General features: G+C 43.7%; 1 protein-coding gene across 16 annotated transcripts in view; it reads right to left on the bottom strand.

Moving 5' to 3' along the window:
- Positions 1–3,330: 3,330 nt before the first annotated feature.
- Erc2 (ELKS/RAB6-interacting/CAST family member 2) overlaps positions 3,331–19,667 on the bottom strand; it is an 846,765-nt gene continuing 830,428 nt past the window's right edge. For 15 of the 16 annotated variants that reach the window (XR_003834802.1, XR_003834790.1, XR_003834792.1 and 12 more), the window contains one exon: positions 3,335–6,269. Coding sequence is in view for 1 of the 16 variants with exons in the window: in XM_021181423.2 (XP_021037082.1) it covers positions 6,096–6,269 (174 nt within the window). In the remaining 15 variants the exon portion in view is untranslated. Of the gene's footprint in view, positions 6,270–19,667 lie in introns of all 16 variants that reach the window. The other variant, XM_021181424.1, reaches the window with a different exon arrangement.

Below are 19,667 nucleotides of genomic sequence, written 5' to 3'. Positions count from 1 at the left end.
AGAAGAAGAAGAAGAAGAAGAAGAAGAAGAAGAAGAAGAAGAAGAAGAAGAAGAAGAAGAAGAAGAAGAGAAAGCCCTAGCAGATGTGATATGTTTAAACTAGAAATTCTGGCTCTACTCTGCACTCAGAAAGTCCTCTCACATTGGCTCTTTCTGTCATAGATATTCACATGATCTAAGTGGAAAGTGGACTAGAGGTAGGAGGAGTGCCTTCTCCCAAAAGCGAAAACCTAGCCAAGCAATGAAGCTGTTGGTTGAAAGATTTGACTCCTAAAAACCAGGGTTTAAAAACACAATCCTGCATCGTCCACATTGCCCCCAGATCATTCTAAGGCAGAGTTAATCGTTTATCTTTGTATCCTGCACATGTGGTACATGTGGATGTTCATGTGGATGTACATGAACCTGTGAGGAGGCCATAGGTTGTGCTCAGGCATCTTCCTCTCTATTACTGTTTTATTTTTTTGAAGCAGGGTCTCTCAACTGAATGCAGAGCGCATAGATGGCTAGAACAGCGGGGCAGTAAGACCTGAGATTCTCCTGTTTCTTCTTCCCAATGCTGCTCTTAAGGTAAGTGCCAGAACACCCAGCTTTTTACCTGGTTGCTGGGGATCCAAACTCAGGTCTCCATGCTTAGCTAGCTGCTTTCCTGGCCCCTAATTCAATGCTTTAAAAGTCTATCACAGTGCGAGGACAAAAATGACCTTGGTGGCAAAAACTGACAAACACTGACCTAGCCAAAAGGGCAAGGCCAGTATCAACTGTGTTAAGTCATGTTGCAAGTATGGGCCCTCCTTGATAAGCTGCTTTAAGGATGCCTGTTTATCAACTCCATGGCCTTCCTTCCCAGTAGCCCTCAAGTTCTCTAGGCTAAGCCGGGACAAGAGAGAGTGGCTAAACCCCAACAGAAAGAGACCTACAATATGCCCAACTAGTAACCTCTAAAGCAGTCAAGGTCATAAAGAAAAGATGGTCTCAGTGATAGGAACTTACGCAGCATGACAGCTAAATTAGCATGGTGCCCTAGATGAAAACAGAAAAGAGACATGAAGATAACACCAAGGGAATCTGAATAAAGTGTGCACTTCATCTCTAACGAGTAATATTATTGCAAGGAGTGACATATGCATCATTAATTTATCATCTTAACAATCAAGAAAACTGCATATCTGTGGGTATGGGGCGGTGTGTAAGCTCTGTGTTATGGGTCCACTTACAAATTGGTCTTCTACAAATACAGTTTATGCTACACTAGACTGTTGTGAGGGCTTCCTAGAAGCCAGAGACCAAGGCAGGTTCTAGAAATGGTTTGCACATAGGACTTGTAATATTCCATTGGGTATAATTTAGAAGGCTTCCAAATCAAAACAAGAGGGACCCTAGGTTTAGGCTTAGGAACTCCTGTTGAACACTGTCAGTTTTCCTTTCTGATCTAGACTTGACTTGGAGCTCAATGTATCCCCTCCTAAGCAGGGGCTCTTGCTTGCACTGCCTTCAAGCCTGGGGAACCCTGAGCAATACACATTCACTCTGTGGCTTTTTACTGGTCTCTAAAATGGAATCATAAAAGCACCTTATGGAATTGTGGTGAGGGTAAGTTAGTTCACATAGGGACAGCATTTAGAATGTGGCACTAAGCAATAAGCACTCTATCAGTGCTTCATCTGGTCATGTCTTCAGCCCACTTCTGTCAGTAAGGTGAAATGTGGAACAGGACAGTACTTACCTCACAGAGCTATGGCCAGGGTGGGTCAGAATAGATGCTCAGTTTCACAGACCTGATCCTAGCCAATCCTTAGTATGGTTCAATTATTTACTACCTATGCTTACTAGCATCAGTAGGACTGCGGTTCTGGATCTAGGATTAGGTTGTGTTGTCTCTGGTCCTCTTTAGGATCAGTTCACAGATGGTAGAAGCAGGCATTCTTGGGAAACTTTAAGGCCCAACTACAAGTCTAGAGCACCCCCCCCCCGCCCCTGAGACTTGGAGATTCAGAGTGTCTTTCTCACCCAGGGGCTGGGTTCATTGGTTAGGATGTAGGGGCTCCTGCTGGCCAGCTGGACCAGAAGCAGTCCTGAACAAGTGCTGGTTGCTCCAGCAAGTCTATGATGTAAGAGTCCTTTCTCACAGAAGTCCTCTTTCTACAAAGACAGTAAAATACAAAGAATGAGCAGGCTTCCAAAGAGCCTTACTGTCAAACCTACCAACCCAAAGTGTGGAGGCTAAAGTATTTCCTGTGTTGTCAAGGATCAACTGGAGGAAGACCTTGGTACCCTTTTCTCCTTCCCAAACAGCCTCCCAGGGACACACAGTCCTGTCTTGGATGGCTATAAGTTTACCACATCTGTCTAGATCGATCATTTATGACCCAGCCTCAGTTTCTCCATTTGGTAAAAGGCAGCATTTTCTAGCAACCACTCAATGATTTCACTCTTGGAAAGAACTGGAATTTTCACTGTGATAATGTCATTCAAAGCTTTAAAAGAAGCAAGATCTGGTTCTGCAGGCTTAAAAGGAAGAGATAGCAAGAAGCCATCATTGTGAAGGGGCATGGTCTGTCTATGGTCCAACTCAAGCTGCCATGGGCACTGTGTCTGCACATGAGTGACTGTGTACTTCCAAGTGGGGGCAGTGCTGGACATTATTTTTTCTTCCTACTTTTTTTTTCCATCTCTCTTTCCTAGAATGGAAGCCGTGTTTTCACATTAGGAACTTTCTTCCTACAGGCAGTGAGGCTGTCTGTCCACCGCATGTATCACCCTCTCAGGTCCCACAAAGGGAAGGATTCAAGATCTAAACAGAGCTGAAGTGTCTTTCCCTCTTGGGAACAGCTATAGATACTGAATAGGTAAAGGTCTCTTCTCTTGAAACCCCCAAATACTCAGAGACATCTCTGTCACCAAGAGGGAGAATTCAGCAGACACTAAAGCCACCAGCATAATAAAGAATATAAAGGAGGGAAGGGGATGAAAGGGAGGAGGAAGATGAGAAGGAAGAAGAGGAGGAGGGGGAGGAGGAGGGAGGAGGAAGAAGAAGAGGAAAGACAGGGAAAATGGGGGTGTAGGTATAAATACAGGAACAGGAGAGGGAAGGAGAAGGAGGAGATGGCCCTTGATCTAACTTTCTGAACTGAACCTATATGACCAGCTGACCATCTTGGCCTTTCCAGTTAAGCAAGACAAGGGATTTTCTTCTTCCCTCCCCTCCTCTTTTTCTTCTTTTGGCCTGTATGGTCTTCAAATAGTAACCCCTAAACCCCCCCCCCAACACACACCCCACACCAAGAGCTAGAAACAGCTATACAGCATATTTGTAAAAGGTAAGATGAATTCACTTCGGAAAGAAACAAGGTTTATTTGATGAATATAAAGAAGACAATCAGCACAAAGTACTCCTCATACACACAGTACAAAGTTATGAGCTGTACATACCTTGCACATGGGTATTCTACTAGACAAGAGGTTACAATGACTGGCTGATACATGCCCAGTGGTAGTTTCGAGGGTTCCTTAATTTTATTTATTTATTTTTTAAATTTTTTTCATATCAATGTCCATAATCACATGGATCAATATCACAACCCACATGCCACTCACTTGAAGAAATATTACAAGAAGCACTATCAAACAAGGGTCTCGGGGAATGAGATACACGGACCCTTGGCAGCATTCAAACGGCGCTCTACACAAAGACGGTGCAGCTAGAGCTTATATCAATACGCTTGAGGGCTCATCATAAACACTGTTTAAAAAATAAAACCCACTTCCAAATGAAAGTTGACACGCTGTGAACGTGCATACTTAATACACAAAAATCATTAAATACAAAATTGAGACTGTATATAGAAATCAAATAGGTTATAAATACAAGCCTGCTTTTACACAAAGTGAGACTTAGACCAACTTCTCCTAAATGTTAGCCCAAACTTCTTTTTGTTTGTTTGTTTAATTTCAACTACACTATGATTAGAAGGGAACCTGCTAAAGTTTTCACAAAGGAAATATCTTCTGAACAACACAGTGTTTGTTGTAAACCCAGACACAATTTGCAGTGTGTGGAAAGGGATATTTTTGGTGGAACTCCCAAATATTGGAGAATGGTACACAAAATGGGAAAAGATGCTATCTTAGATAGAATTGGATTTTGCAGGGACTGAATGATATGCTTGCATGAAAGTAAGATCGATAATACTTTCAACCAGCAAAAGTGGGGCAAAGAAATGATCCCCAAACATGAGCTGTGTCAAAATTGGCACGAATGCAGAGACAGCTGACCACAGAGTTGATCCCTTTGCTGCTACTTCAAGGACCCTGCTTGCCATCCTGGTTCTTCTACTTTCAATTTCAAGTATTTAGGTGCAGAGTTCAGGTCAGGACCTGGTGGTCGGAAGCCATGAGGGCTTCTCTGACCACATCCAAGCCGTACCTAGGGACTTGTCTGTGGCTTAGGTTTTCACTGCACCCTTCTGCCAAAATGTACTAAATAAACTTGCAAAGAACCCTGCTCCCTTCTGTAACAAAGACCTATTCTTTTGATAGTTAAAGGACAAACTTTTTTAAACATGAATGTATTTGGATCATTTATGTAACACATAAGCTTTACACAGGTCACTATTTACTGACAAGAATGAAGCCCAAAGCAAGAAACCGGCTTGAGTACATCACCCCCGGTGCACCAGGAATAACGTGTGCAGTCCAGGGACAGTTTCTTTCCCCAGCAAATATGGGGTTTGTCTTTTAAATATCTCTATGGCTCATGAGAGAGGTCCAGAGTTAATTGCACCAACATTTTTGAAAGTCATAATGATTAGAGTCAATGCAAGATTTCAGCAACTTCTGCTTAGAACCCTTTCCACAGCAGCAAAGAAAGACAAGGGTATTTATTAAGGCCACTCATGCTTAAATTCATTGTTTGTCCTTTAGGAATGCAGGTGGGTGGGAGGGTTTCTCCCATTGACAGGAAAATGGGTCAGTACAAGAGCTGCACATTTACCAGGCTCGGTTGTGTGTGTTTTACGGAGTTGTAAGGACTAATAAATACTCTTTAATCTTCAGAGGAAGCAGCAGGAGTTGAACTCTCCTTAGTACCTTGTCACTGTATGCAAAAGACCTTGGAGTGCGGTCTCTTTCCCTGGCATGTGCTTTAAGATAAGGACTCTGTTTCCACACAGGTTGTATAATACTATTTACAGACATACAGCTTTTGTGATTGCTCTTCATTCATCAATGTTTTCATGTTGGATGCTGAAAATGCTTTGGAATCCATGTTGGAGACATTTTCTTAAAACAAAACAATAAAAGGACTGAGAAGTGACCTTTCATTTAGAGGAGATCCAGGCTCACATTGCTTGCACAGCGTTTGGATCTCGAAACATGAACGAACCTCAGCTTTGTCATGGAGACCTGCATGTATGAGAAAGAGAAGAGCCTGAGGCCAGGTCATGTCCCAGCCGAGGGGTTCAAGGAGCATGTGGAGTGGATATTCAGGTGCCACAGGCTTTTGTCATTCTCTGGTACATGAGCAGGACAATAAAATTACGAATGACCAATTTAGATGTGCCATGCACTGTCAGAGACACACACCATGTTCTCATAAGGCGATTTCTTGGCAAGTTACTAGTGGTTTAAAAAAATTGATTTCATTTCCAACCTGGCCCAGAGGTAACTACTGATAATACCGTTCAATGTGGTTCCTTAACCGACAGATTAAAGAGACGGAGGAGGGTAAAGGCTCTCAATTTTTGGTCTCTTGGTTTCTTTGTCAAACACTCCATGCACCATGGTATACAAACACCAGCAGCAGCACTTGTTCACAGCAAGCTTAGATTGTCTGATAATCTAATGTGTTAGGACCACTTAGACTGACCAGCAGGATGACGGGAGACGGGAGCTAGCTGTCCAACTGAAAATGGATCTGCAGTCTGAATCACGTGTAGCGCCCATGTACCCAAGAGGCAAAGCAACAGGAACAAAACGCTTGCCACGCGCAGCTTTCCGCAGAGATGCTCGCTTCGTAAAGGTCCAAATCCTTGTTAGAAAACGAAGGGGTTGTCATTTTCTCCTTCTTCGTACTCTTTCTTTCCCTTACACTCAAATCAATCGAGGAGAACAGAATTGAGCAGGAAAGTGAAGGCAAAAACTCCCCTTCCTTTCAGACCTGCTGCCACGGCCGGCCGCCGCTGGTAGACAGTGAGGAGAGCCAGGCTGCAATAGATTATCAGGATACTGCTGCAGTGCTGAGCTATTCTTTTAGCCAACCCTTCTGACAGCTGCAACGAGAAAGCACATGATTTAACAGGGAAGACACTGGTGGTGACATCCGTCATCCCTGGGCAGAGGCTCCCCTACCCTACCCCCACCACGGCCACTCTCATTGGTTGGGGTCACGTTTTCCACAATGATTATGGTTTTGCTTTTTTAACTCAACTCGGCAAGATTAGAATTCAAAAGGCAGTCAATGTGCCAAAAGCTTTAACAGTCATTTATAAACATGTGACAGGGACAATTTCGAAGAGCTGTAAAGCATGCGGTGACTGTTGGAGCTGGCAGTTCCATTCATATGCATATAAGCAAAGGAACCTAAAACTCTGGGCTCACACAGACTCTCACAAGCACTCCAAGTGTCATTATTCACAACAGCCCAAAGTGTCTGTCAACAAACAAGTGGATAAGCAAAATGTGGTGGCATATATCATATGGCTACTAAAGCTGCAGCTGTGACTGTCTTCTCTGTGCATGCTCAACTGTGTCATTAGCATTCAGAGGCCCTTGGAATGCTGGGTGTTTCCAGTGTACAGACATAGTATGGCTATCTGGAGACTGTGGCAAGGAAGGGAGAATGCAAGTGTGCTCAGGTACACACACAGACACACACACAGAGAGACACACAGACACACACACACAAACACACATCCACACTTTTTGTTTCATTTTTACTGTTTGAGACAGGCTCTTGCATTATGGCCTAGGCCAACTTTAAATTCATGATCCCTGATCCTCTTGCCTCAGCTTCCCAAGTGTTGGAACTGTGAGCATGTCCCACCATGGCCTGCACTACACAGCACTTTTTCTACCTACCCTTGTATATCTGATTTGGCAGTTGATACATAGGTCTGCCCAAGTCCCACCTGCTAGTGAGAAAGTCAAAGATCTCTTGGTCTGCTCAGATAAGCATCCATTTCAGGGCAGTGTCAATGGGACATGGGACATACAGCTTGGATGAACTCAGCTAATTCATACTTTGAGGAGTCGGGTATAATTCTGGGTAAGAAACTTGAATCAGGGCGCGCACGCACACACACACACACACACACACACACACACACACACACACACACACACACACAATGACTTTTGCAGAACCAGAAATTTAGGGAGTTTCTAGGGCAGATCATGTTACTCACTCTGGCATATAAAATCTCTGCAAACTTTGTATGAAAATTGTAAGTCTGAGCACGCTTTCTATTTCATGAGCTCTGCATAGCTCTCATTCTTTAGTGTGCTAAGCATTCCTTAATCATCCCTTTAAAGGACTGACCAATATATTAAAAGGCCATATAATGAAAAGCGAAAGGGAAACCTGAGGTAGTATTAAAATGCACAGGTTGTTTTCTTACAGATGGGGAACTAAGTGAATAATAATTATGGTTGATGTCCAATGTCCTTGATACTTTTCCAAGATAGAGTAGCAGAGAACAATTGTTTATTCAGTTGTGAGATAGGTTTCCAGCTGGGTACCAGGTCAGAGCAGAACACAGGTCTTGAAACCACAGTGTTCTGCTTGGGGAAAGGTAATGTTTACAGATAATTAAATTTAATTTTAATGACTTAATTAATATCAATTTGTTATTTATAAATTCTCTAATATAAATGTAGAACATGTCAATTATTTATTAATTATGATAATTAATAACGAAAACATCCTAATGGTTTAAATACTAATTTTAAAATGCAAAAAAAAGATGCAAAAACCAGAAAGAACAAGTTGCATACCTGTCAACACATTTAGTGAGGACCACCTCAGAGCCCTTATGCCAACTACATCTCCTGCTTCATCTTTGAGGCCCTGCAATGCTTCTTGGTTTTTGTCATTGGAAAGACAACAGAAATAACCAGTCCCATGGATAGTCAGATAACTATCTCTAACAGTCTACCATGTAAGTCTAGCTTGCAAATAAAATGATTGTTTTTTAAAATGTTGCTACCCTTCAACAAAACAACCCATTCACCAAGAGGCTTGGATGAGTCTACAGGCAATAAACCAAACCAAACCCAACTTGACAGGACATTGCCAACAGTTACAGATAGAAATCACCACTCCTTGAGGTGCAAGTGAGAGTGTACTTTTAAAACATTCAAAAATGGAATCCAGCCTTCCAACAATGGCGACCAGGACTACTCCCTACTGTAAGAAGATTCCCAACTTGGCTGATCCTCCTCACATGGATGCACCAAGTAGCTGACTCTAACCCCTCCAGTAATCTCTCGCAAGTCCCAGCTCTGTGCTCTGGGGCAGTTGACGGTTCTACTGTCATGGTGATTGCCACTCCAATGCACAGCTATTTCTATTGTGCTGACCTTGTCCATAGCTCTTTGCAATCCTGCTGCACTAGGCAAGATGGAGGACCAGTGGACTCTTGGCCAGGCTGGCAAGGTCTCCTGTAGGTTCCATCTGCCCTGATGCTCTGTCTTTCAGTCTCTCCATGCTGTACCCTTTGTCATCACTACGTGGCTCTTCTCCTGATTGTCTACATACACTTAGATCATTTCTCTAGAAGACTGGTCCCTCTTTACTCTTCATTCTCAGCTTAGATGGTGTGTAAGCCAGGAAGTCTCCTATATGGCCCCCTTATTGTGAATTGTCTAGATTTGCCCTGCCCTATATGGTAGTGGCTGGCCTCATGTGGCCACTGCATGCTCAAAACATGTCTAATTCAAATTGAGACACGGTTAAAGTGTGAAATGTATCCCAGACTTTGAAGGTTTACTATGGAGAAAAGAATGTACACTGCTATCTCAGGGACAATTTGAGACACTGACTTCATGTCCAAATACTTTGGATGTGCTGATTCTAATAAAATCCGCTGCTCTAAACTCTACCCGCTTCTTATCACTTTAAACAGTGTGACTAGTAGGCATCCCAGGGTTAGAGATACGGCTTGCCATTTTATTTCTATGGAACACCTATAGTCCAGATGATATGTTTGATGAGGGCAAGCTGCTCTTGCTCACTCCACATCCCCTGAGCCTTGTGCAGTGCCTGGAACAGGGTGATTTCCTCTTTAATTCCACAGATATTAAAGATTAGAGAAAGTGGAGTCCTAAAATTCCCTTTCTACCTAGTCTCCTCCAAAACAAGCCTTCCCATCCCAACACCTGGGGGGTTTTGGAGTGAACTACAGTAGACCATGATTACATTAACCCAGTTAGGGCTACTAAACCGTTTGTTTTAAACTAACATGCAGGAAGTTTGCCCAAACAGAGGTCGCTTCAGGACAGGGGCCCTTCATTAGCAGATCTCTTTCTCCTGTCATCCTTACAAAAGAGAAATTCAAGTGTGAAAGCCTTGGGGTCCCACTGTGCTGAGAGAAGAGAGCCAAGGCTTGAGGAATGATGGCTTTCTTTAAGAATGGTTCTCAACCTGCCCGATGACACAATCCTCATGTTATGGTGAGCTCCTGCCACAAAATTATTTCATTGCCAGTTCATAACTGTAATTTTGCTCCTGGTTTGAATTGTAATGTAAACATCTGATATGCAGGGATCTCTGATTGTGTGACCCCTGTGAAAGGGTCTCTAAAGCCCTAAAAGGGGTCATGACCCACAGGTTGAGAACTGATGCCTTAGGCAATGAGCCTCTTCACAGCCCAGCTGACAGCCAGCAAGCAGTTAGAACTTCAGTCCTAGGCCCTAGCAAGTGAAGTCTACTGGCAATCTGAAGAAGCCCGGAGCCCCTTGCTCCAAGAGCCTTCCCCTTCCACGGCTCCTCTAAAGGCTGCTTTGACTTGGGTTGTATGAACCACTATACATAAAGCAGAAGAGACCTTCTGGACTTCTGGGGGGTGGGGGCGGGGCTCATTAGCATACCAGAGAACATGCTGGTGCCCAGGCTCTCTCAACATCACAAATACCTGTTATAGAGTCCATGCTGGCATCCTGGCTCCTCCACACGCCCCCTACCCACAGTTCTGCAGCTCAGAGCTTCCCTCCCTCAGCTTCTCACTTCTATATAACCCTGCTATTCTGGCCACATGCTGTTTGTGGCTCTGTCTCTCTTTCCTGCCTTCCCCTCTCCTTACCTGCCCCACCCCAGCGTCCACCCACCCACTGTGGCCCAGTCCATTATGCTGGCCATATTTAGCCTACTTCTTTCTCTCTCTGTTCCATACTTGTCTACACACCTCTGTCTGTACTGTGACCTCGTATCTACAACACAAACCTTCCCCTCAACCATACCTCGAGGTGGTCCTGTCCTCTCTTTCTCTCTGGACCTCCTGCAGAGGTGCGCAGGCAATGTGCCCGGCCCTGGTGACAGTGATGGTAAAGAACACAGACAAAGCCCATATGCTCACTGAACCTGTATTCTCAAGGGGAGACAGACATAGGCAGACATACAAACTGACACATGAGGAAGGGTCTCACTCTTTATGCCCTGAGGGGACAAGCATACAAGCATCTATGGTCAGAAAGTATACATTTTTCATTGATTATGGATAACCAGGAAACAGATATCTCGGATTTTGGATGGGGGAAGATGACTAAAATTTCTGGTGGGAGAGGAAAAAAAAAGGCCAATTGACATCTTATTTATATAATTTGACCTCATTTTTGCACCCAAGCAGAAGTTAATACAAACATTTGCAAGTGTATGCAGAGCAGAATTATTATTAAGCATCATTTTATTGATGTTTATCATAGAAGATATATAATTTTTTTTCTCTATTAGAATTTGGGTTTTTTTGTTTGTTTGTTTGTTTTTTGCATTTTGCAGGGCATTTTAAACCAAAGACTGTGGGACTGGTATCATATTAGAACGTAAAGCTAGTTCCTTCTTGGGAAGAAAAATCCTGTTTGGTGGTATAGAAGTCTTTGGCTTAACTCTAGGTAGGGTGCAGGAGAGAAAGGGACAATCGGGGCACAGCAAGGAGATTCTGGCCCAGGACAGACACCCCCCAGGACAGCCAGCTATAAATGTGCCTTCAGACTGTTTTCCTTTGGAATAAAGACACCTGCCTGGTTATGGCTTTCTTCTCCTGCCCTCTCAGTCGTGATTTGCAGAAACAGGCTGGGAGAAAGGGGTCTTTGGTAAACACAGAGGGGTTAAAGGGGAAACTGTTTAATAACAGTAGTAAAATGCAGGCTATTTTTGACATCTGGGTTAATGTCCACTCCATTCCATGTGCGTCCCAAATGTGTGCAGTGCGCCCCAGGTACAAAAACAGACACCCATTCACAACAGCCACGGATGCCCTAACGTGTTACACATGGTGCCCACATAAAAGGCCAGCCCCTGATAGACTAATTAACCATGGCAAAGGAGAGGGTTCCTTCAGGGCCTTGGGCATCCTACAGAATAGCTCCTCTGAGTGAATGTGCACAGGAAAGCCCAACTCAGTCGTTTCAGCATATATATATATATATATATATATATATATATATATATATAACTACATCTGTGTTATGATTTAACATCTTTTAAAATGGGACAGAATGGATTTCTCGTTTTCTTCATGAAGATTTATTTATTATTGTTGTGATCAAAGTGGCAACAAATTATGTTAAATCATTTAATTTTCTTGATAGGAGCAAACCACCTTGAAGCCATAACTCAGAAATCTGAGTGGAAAGCAACATTTTACCTTGAGAGTGGCCTCCTACAGCTCCACAGGGCAATAAAATGTAACACTTCAGAGCCCAGAGGGCTGTGAGGGTGGGGGCAGGGCCAGCCTGCCAGCCCCATTTTGAAGCTGTTAGGATGACAGAGCTGCAGGAGGCAACAGCAGAGGGATTCTGCATTTCATCTCTGCCCTCCTCCCGCTGGGTGTGACTTCACCCATATTTTAAATGAAGGGACTCAGACTGCTCTGCAACCTATACCTGGACATGGCCGCATACAGGGCTGTGTCTCCTTAGGATTTATTTTTGTAATTATTATTGTGGTCAGGAGTATTAATGGCTCATGTTCGGAGCAGGCTGCCTGTTCCAGTATCTCTGGATGAATTATCTCAAGGGAGTCTGAGGGTACCACACACTGACTTGTTTGAATAGCAGCCCCTCCCTGTGAGGAAACAGTTGTGGAACTGAGTGTTTGGGTCAAATTCCCTCCTTTGAACTTACATCTTTTTGATTCTTCAGTATTTCTTTTTCTTCTTAGGCCAGAATTCCTAAAACCTTGGTCTTTGTCTCTTTTTTGTTCCAGCTTGCATAACCTCTCTCTAACATTGGAAGCATTTAAGTAATAACTTCCCATTGTAAACAACCTCTAAACACATCCACATCTATGAATATGTGCATATATATGACTTCAGAAAGCTTTACTTTAATACTTTAATGGAACCAACTCTTCTCTAGTATACATGTGATAAATGCCTGGCCGTATCCCCAAATCAGGTGGGCAGCACCACCTCGGGCCTGAGATCCTGAGATCCTTGCAGTGGCCTTCCCTAAGAGGCAGGACCTCATACAGTCATGGTGGGTGCAATACTTCACTGGCCACTAGCAAGTTCTGATGCCACCACGGTTTACATTTGGGGTCAGAGTGTTGTGACTGAGTTACATACTTCACCCAAGCAGAGATGGAAGGAAAAGGAAAACACCAAAGCCCCCCCCCCTTCAGTACCAGCGGGAGGTGCTCCATCTAATCTTTAACACACTGGTTGAATAGTAAAGAGCTCTGTTGTCATTTTTTTTTCCTAAAAAAACAAAACAAAAAACCAGGGTCTTGGTCTGCTCGCATTTGAAAGACTGTAGTCCAAGTCTCCCCCGTCTCAAATCTGTGGACATCTGTGTCTGGCCAGTTCTTTGCTATGGGGCAAAGACTGGGCTCTGTTGACTGACCTCAGCGGAGGATGGCTGGCTTGCAGTCTCCCCGGCCTCCGGGGAGGCCAATAGCACATCTATTGTGAGTTAGACGCTAATAGCACATCTGAACTCCAGTCACAGCAATGAAAAGACTGCAGATATTACTAAAACCTCTTGAGGAAAAGCACTGTGAGCCCCAGGTGAGAATCCTTGATCTGGGCTGACTGTGGATTTTTAAACCTAGAAATATTTTGGTAGAGATATATGTGCATGCATGCATGCATTTACCAACCCACCATAGAAGATAGGAAAAATTTTTGCAGAAATCAAGATTTATTTCTATGCTGCTTCATGTTATTTGACATACAGCTGCCTGGGCTTTAAAGTTCCTGGAAGTAGGTAAAAGCCTAGGACCAAACATAATGAAAACATACAGCAATCTGACATGAAGTCGACAGGCTGCTGTGTGGAGATAGCAAGGCACCTAAGACACTTGCTGAGCCAAGTGAAAAGGTAAAATCTAGTTTAAATTTATAGCATTCCTCCAGTGTCCCTCTAGGAGTTTGGCATTTTGCCAGGGTTCCTTGTTAAAAATTTGTTAAACGTGTTTGGCATTAACGCAAACACAAAGTGGTCATTTGTTACAAATTCTATTGGAATGCATTCATTTAAGGCAATGAAGTAGTTACTAGAAAAGGAAAAAAAAGTTCATTAAGTACGTTTCAAAACTACAATGATGTATGCAGTGTGTAACTGTGGCGCCCCTGTGGCTATATAAATCGCCGACAGAATAACCACACATTGTGTTCAGTTTGAAACTGGAATCTTTTAAACATAACAGATAGAACAAAACCTCGTTTTGTTTGTTGTCAAAACTGATGGGAGCCTTTCTTTTCTGAACTAGTTTAAATAACCCAGAGTTTGGCATGGATTTTCTAACATCTCTAATCGGGAAAACACACAGTTCAAAACAATGCTTTGGGAGCCTTTGAGGGGGGGCTGGCAATGACATTGGAGCTGAGGGGCTGATTCACCAAACAGGAATCCTGTGCTCTGGAGAGAAGCAAACTGTCCCTGGGAATCCTGGGGAAGTCTGTCTGGGTGGGGCCAAACTTCCGCACCCTCCTAGTTGCAGGAAGCTATTAAGTTACCCATAGAGGGGAAACCATAAGCTTTCATCACCAAGTATGGAATCCTATGTGCAAATATCCTAAGCCTGTGTACAGAACTACCATCTTCCTGCCCCACCCGGCCTATTCACAACCAAGGCGTTACTGCTGAGCAATAGTTCTTGGCTGGCCAAGAACAGTCCGGAACTTGAGCTTCGGGAGAAAATGGCTATGGATCCTGCTACGACCCGTGGCCCTGTGACATAGCTTGCTGAGGATGATAACATGAAACATGGCTTTTCAGGACCCACTGAAGCTTACTTGTGGGTCTTAAAATTGAGTTAAAAAGTTAGACTTGGTATTCTTAAGAAAGTGTGGCTCAACTACTGTTGTTTCTGAATAACAGAACCAGAACTGGAGAGTGCCCAAGAACCAGGATCTCAGATCTTATAAGATATTGACATAAGGCTACATACATAGAGCTCCCAGGCCTCTCCAGTTTGGCTTTATTTTTGGCTGTCTGAGCTTGGTGTAAACTGGGCTGCCCTCAAAGAGGATAAAGCCAGCATCTCCTGGTCCCAAGCTCTTAAAGCGTTCTCCCAGTTCACATGTGAATTGAGAGGAAACCTAGAATTCTGTGAGTGGCCTGGATTAGTCTGTTTTTCCATTTATGGACCAAGAGACAAGACTGAGCGAGGGTACGTATCTCCAAAAGAGGCAAGGACATGAAATTCAAAATGGACCAAACGAAATACTTGGAAGAATACTTGAACCAAACCAAATACTTGGAATACTACAAAGCCCACTTTCATTTGTATGTTTCAAAGTTCATGCCACTTGGGAAGTCCCTTTTGACAAACACACACACATACCCCCCACACACACACACACAAATAGTAGGCTTCAAACTTGACAAAAATATACAGCCATACAGAGATGACATTAGGGCCCCTCTTAGAGTCTCTGAAAGGTGTGTATACTTAGCAGGCTCTGAAATGGAAGACTTGCTATAAATTCTCCATACAGATCCCATGATACATCCCCACCCTCTCCAGGACAGGCTTGTTCTTGAGATAGATTTTTTCAAGGTCAGATGAGAATAAAGTAAGATGTGTTTTAACCCCCTTACAAGGATTCTATGTTAGGATGAGCTTGTCATGGATACATAAGGGAGATCTTTCCCTAAACTAGACAGAAAGATGATTGTCATGTTCAGCAAAGAAGTAGGAGTCCTGGATAAGCATTTTGGAGAATTTAAAATATGAAAGAACAGTTTGATAGCTTAGGTTCACCAACCAGAAGTGGTTCAAATGACAAGTGTTTCCATCAGGATCCTCACGGAGCCACTCAGGGCAATTAGTTTCTGGGATTTGAAAGCACCCTTCCCACCTTGCCATTTACTCTAGGGCTAGTGACTAATTAGGGGTCTCGTTTGAAGATCAAGGTTTTGCTGTCCCTGCTTCTTAATAACATGGTTTGCCTGTCGGCCACCTGGGTCCAGGCAAGACCTCCTTATCCCCCTCCCCAAACTACCAAGCACTGCCTTAGGCCAGAACAAGTGTGGGCAGGAAACCACAGATCCAGCCTTTTGAGTAATTTAACCTCTTCATTGCCAACATCCTTCCATCCTGTACTTACTTGATTGAGCTGTCTTGAGATGAAGAAGTCTGAGCTTGCTTCTAAGACAGAATGAAAGGCTTTACTTCAACGCAAAGGAAACCCTTGAAGATGCAAACCCTGTGTAGCATGCTTCCCTGCTAGAGGAAAGAGTAGGGGGAGAACTCCACTTTTCCAGATGAGCAGGGAATCAAGAGGCTCTTTGCGTTTGCATGGAGTTGGGTTATTTCCGGAATGTACGTTCGAAGTGACTTGCTAAAGCAAGAGATACCAAGAATTGAAGCTGCATAGCATACATCTCACCAGGACCCAGTGGCTATACAGTCTGAGTCTGGGAGGACTGCTACCATCTTTAAGATAGGGCAGGGGAGAGGCCAAAACTGCAGGAAAAGTTAGCTGCAAAGCATGAAGCTCTAGCAACTCTGGCAGAGCACAAACAGCCCTGAGGTTGGTTCTTTGGCTGTTGACATACTCTGGTCTGGTAGGTTGTGGTCAGTAAGCCCATTAGCGTTCCAATGTGGCAACAGCTAATGCAGCAAGTTCAATCTGGTTCTGTTTAATTTCTAAATGCTCGTGCATGCCGCCAGTGACGACCAGCTGAAGGCAGGCAACCCCACCACTGTGAACACAGCCATCATTGTCACTGGTGTGAAATTCATCTTTAAAATGATTTACTTTTGGCAGATAGAAGTTTTACATTGGATTAATTGGACTTTGATTTCAATTTACTGCAAATTGCTTTGTGTTGTCTAAGCAAGAGTTTCCTCCAACAAAAGGAAGTAGCCTTCCCTGGGGAAGAGAAACTTTTTGGTAGGTGGGAAGGAAAAGAGAAATAAATACAGGCCAGTAACAAGCCAGGGGTCCAGGCTTTAAAGGTATTTTCTAAGCACTAATAATCTTCACCTTCAACAATTAAAGGGACAGGACAAATGCTATCTCCATCTGGTGTGTAGAGTTGAAAGTGAAATATATTCTGGAATGAGTTACAAAAGCAAACTCAATCTGGATTTTATATTGTTTATTAGCTATGTTTATGAAAAGCACAAAACTTAACCCATGACCTTGTCCCTTCCTTTCCTTCTCCCCCTACTTCTCTTCCCTCCGTTTTGCCTGTGGGAGTCTTCCCTTTCCCATATGTGGGAGTCCTCCCATTTCTCTATTCATTTACGGAGCCATGCTAAAACAGCGCCAACATCATACAATCTGCATTTTGAGGCATGTCAGCTACTACTTTAAGCAAATCATCATAGGGAACATGTGATTATCTAGTTAAAGTCATGCTAAGTATCAAAGTTGAGGATAAGTCACTTGCTCACCCTAATTTTTAGCAGCCCTTATACTCTGAAGAGACTGATATCATTAACCTCTTTTTCCTTTGCTGTGAATTTCTCTGTTTCCAGGGTTTTTGCCTGGACACTACTTTCAGGCAGATTTCAGTTAGGCAGTAGTCTTAGTGTTGCAGGTCACCTAGAGCATCCTTTATAAGCCTCTGCTGTAGGGGATCAAGGGAGAGGTCTCTGCCTTTCCCCCACAGGACTCTGTATTGTGGTCTCCTGACTTCATGGTATCCTGGATGATTAATTACTTTTAGATATGAAAAAAAAGAAGAACATGTCTGAAGCGCTCTCTCAAACTATCAAATGTTTTACCTTAGCATAGATTCTGTGTCTCCCTTTCCCAGAGAGTCCGAAGCAATACATTTTCTGTTGGAAAGTCAACTCTTGAAATCCCATGCAGAAGTCCAAGCAATATATCTTAACATCTTAATTTCATTTAGGAGGAATGCAACGATTGATCATTTATCATCCCAGGATTGAATGAACTATCTGGAGCATTTCAATCTATTGCTTCCACACAACTGATGGGATATCCACATGTCTTCTGGCTGCATGGGAGCTTTGGGGTCCAAGTTATCTTTGAAGGGCTAGGATGCTAAAAAGATTACTGAGGGAGGCTCTGCCTTTAAAGATGAAATGTAGCTCCAAAGCTTGACTTTTTCCATGCTAGAACCTCCCTCAGCTATGACCAGGATGTCTGCTGCTGGACCACACCCTCTCTTCCACCCCTTAGGCAGAATCCTATCTTCCTCCCCTTATCCCTTCCTAGACAACCTAGAAATGCTTAGGGAAAACAACAAGAAACCCTCTGGTATTTGTGGGATTTCCCATCCATTACATGCCTGTTTAATGCATAGCTCCTTTGTCCAAAAGAGATTTTACTACAGTATAAACAGAATGGCACTTTCCTTGCACACCATGTTGAGGGCACTGGCATTACAGCTGCCATCCAGTTCCCACACAATGTATCATCACAATGTCTTTATGTTCATGGACAGAACGGGCCGGGATACTATAAAATAATGCTTTGGAGGCAGGCATCTTCAGTGTCCTGGATCTTGTGCTACAGGCATGGATAGGAGCAAAAAAATAAAATCCTCAAGTCTAGGAGCCCCACAGTATTGTTTCTGGTATATCAACTATGTGATTTCCATAGGCAACAACTTTGTATGGAATGCACAAAGAAGCTGGAGGTTCTATACATCTCTGAAAATCCTTACATGCACAGACTTTCTTCATATGGGGACCCACTGCTCAGTGGGCCACTAAGAGGAAAAATAATGATGCCTCACCACACACAGAAAATTTAGGAGTATGATAAAGGCAGAGGCTATTTCAGAGGACTCTAAGGCCAGCCACACTCTCATAGTGCCAAAAAGCAGGCATGCTCTCTGGTTTGGATTTACGTCTAAGTCCCATGACAAAGTCTGACCTTGGAAGTCTGCACAAGAAACACAGGGACCCAGGGAGGGCTGTAGCCTCCCATCTCCCATATATACTCCAGGTCAGGAATCTAAGTGAACTCTAGAATTGTCCCAGGACTTCAAGGCTCCAAGCATAATGAGGGCACATTAACAACGGGCCTCTTAGATGGGCCTTTTCTCTCACCGTTATGGGGCTTCCTGTCATCACAAATGTTTGACACTCATATTTGGAGGTTCTCTAAGATATAATTTCTACACAGCTTTTGTTGTTGGTCACTTTGAAGAGCAAAGAGGAGGAAGTTGTACATTCATAATGCAAGAACTAGCTAGAAGGTTCCTTATTAAATTCTAATACCCTGTTGGGTAAGGGCTTGACATTATTCTTCTAAGACAGGATCAGCATCTAGGATGGAAATCATCCAGAGACTAAGGAGATGAAGCCTGGCAGAGTGGTTGCCTGATAGCAGCAATTCTTAAGAGTAACCTTACAGCCCTGGCTGTCCAGTGCAGCTGGATGCTGAAGTCCTCCAGCAGCCCCTTCCTTAAGCCAGTCCTGAGAAGGGGCAGCATTTGCACCCCCAACAAATGCATTAATCCTCTGCTCGGGAACCAGTCAATGAGCAGGGGGCCCATTGGGCCTTTGCACACAGTTCTTCCGGTCTTGAGCCCACTGTGGCCCTGGCCATTTGTCATGGCAATGAGACAAGTAACTAATATATCTAAGAAGGTATATAGCCAACTGCTGACCATATAAGCCCAATTAGCAGCAATCCTTATAACCTTTGCCTCTGTGCTAATGGTACCAACCAGTTTGATCAGAATATAGAAAGCATCAGCCTGGTGTATTCATACTTAGGATATCTATGGGCTGGAGAGATATACATGGATATTGTGAACCTTGTCACCTTCATGAAAGTGTGTACAGGATAGATGGGCCAGGAAGGACAGGGGCAGAGGAAGCACAGGCTTCCTTCCCACAGTAAATGTTGTGCCTCCCACCTAGGGCACTTGAGCAGACCGCTCTGCTGGCAGCCTTCTGCTCTCTCTTGGGTTCTTTCTGTTGTCACGGGCCACTTTGCTTCACAAAGTTTCAGTGGAGGGTAGGGTTGTGGCTCCAGCTGTTAGGCAAACTCTCAAGGATATCTCTGTGGCAGGTACAG

Source organism: Mus caroli, chromosome 14, assembly GCF_900094665.2.
Source record: "Mus caroli chromosome 14, CAROLI_EIJ_v1.1, whole genome shotgun sequence".
In the NCBI taxonomy this organism is placed as follows: Eukaryota; Metazoa; Chordata; class Mammalia; order Rodentia; family Muridae; genus Mus; species Mus caroli.
This window is presented reverse-complemented; position numbering and strand designations above follow the sequence as displayed.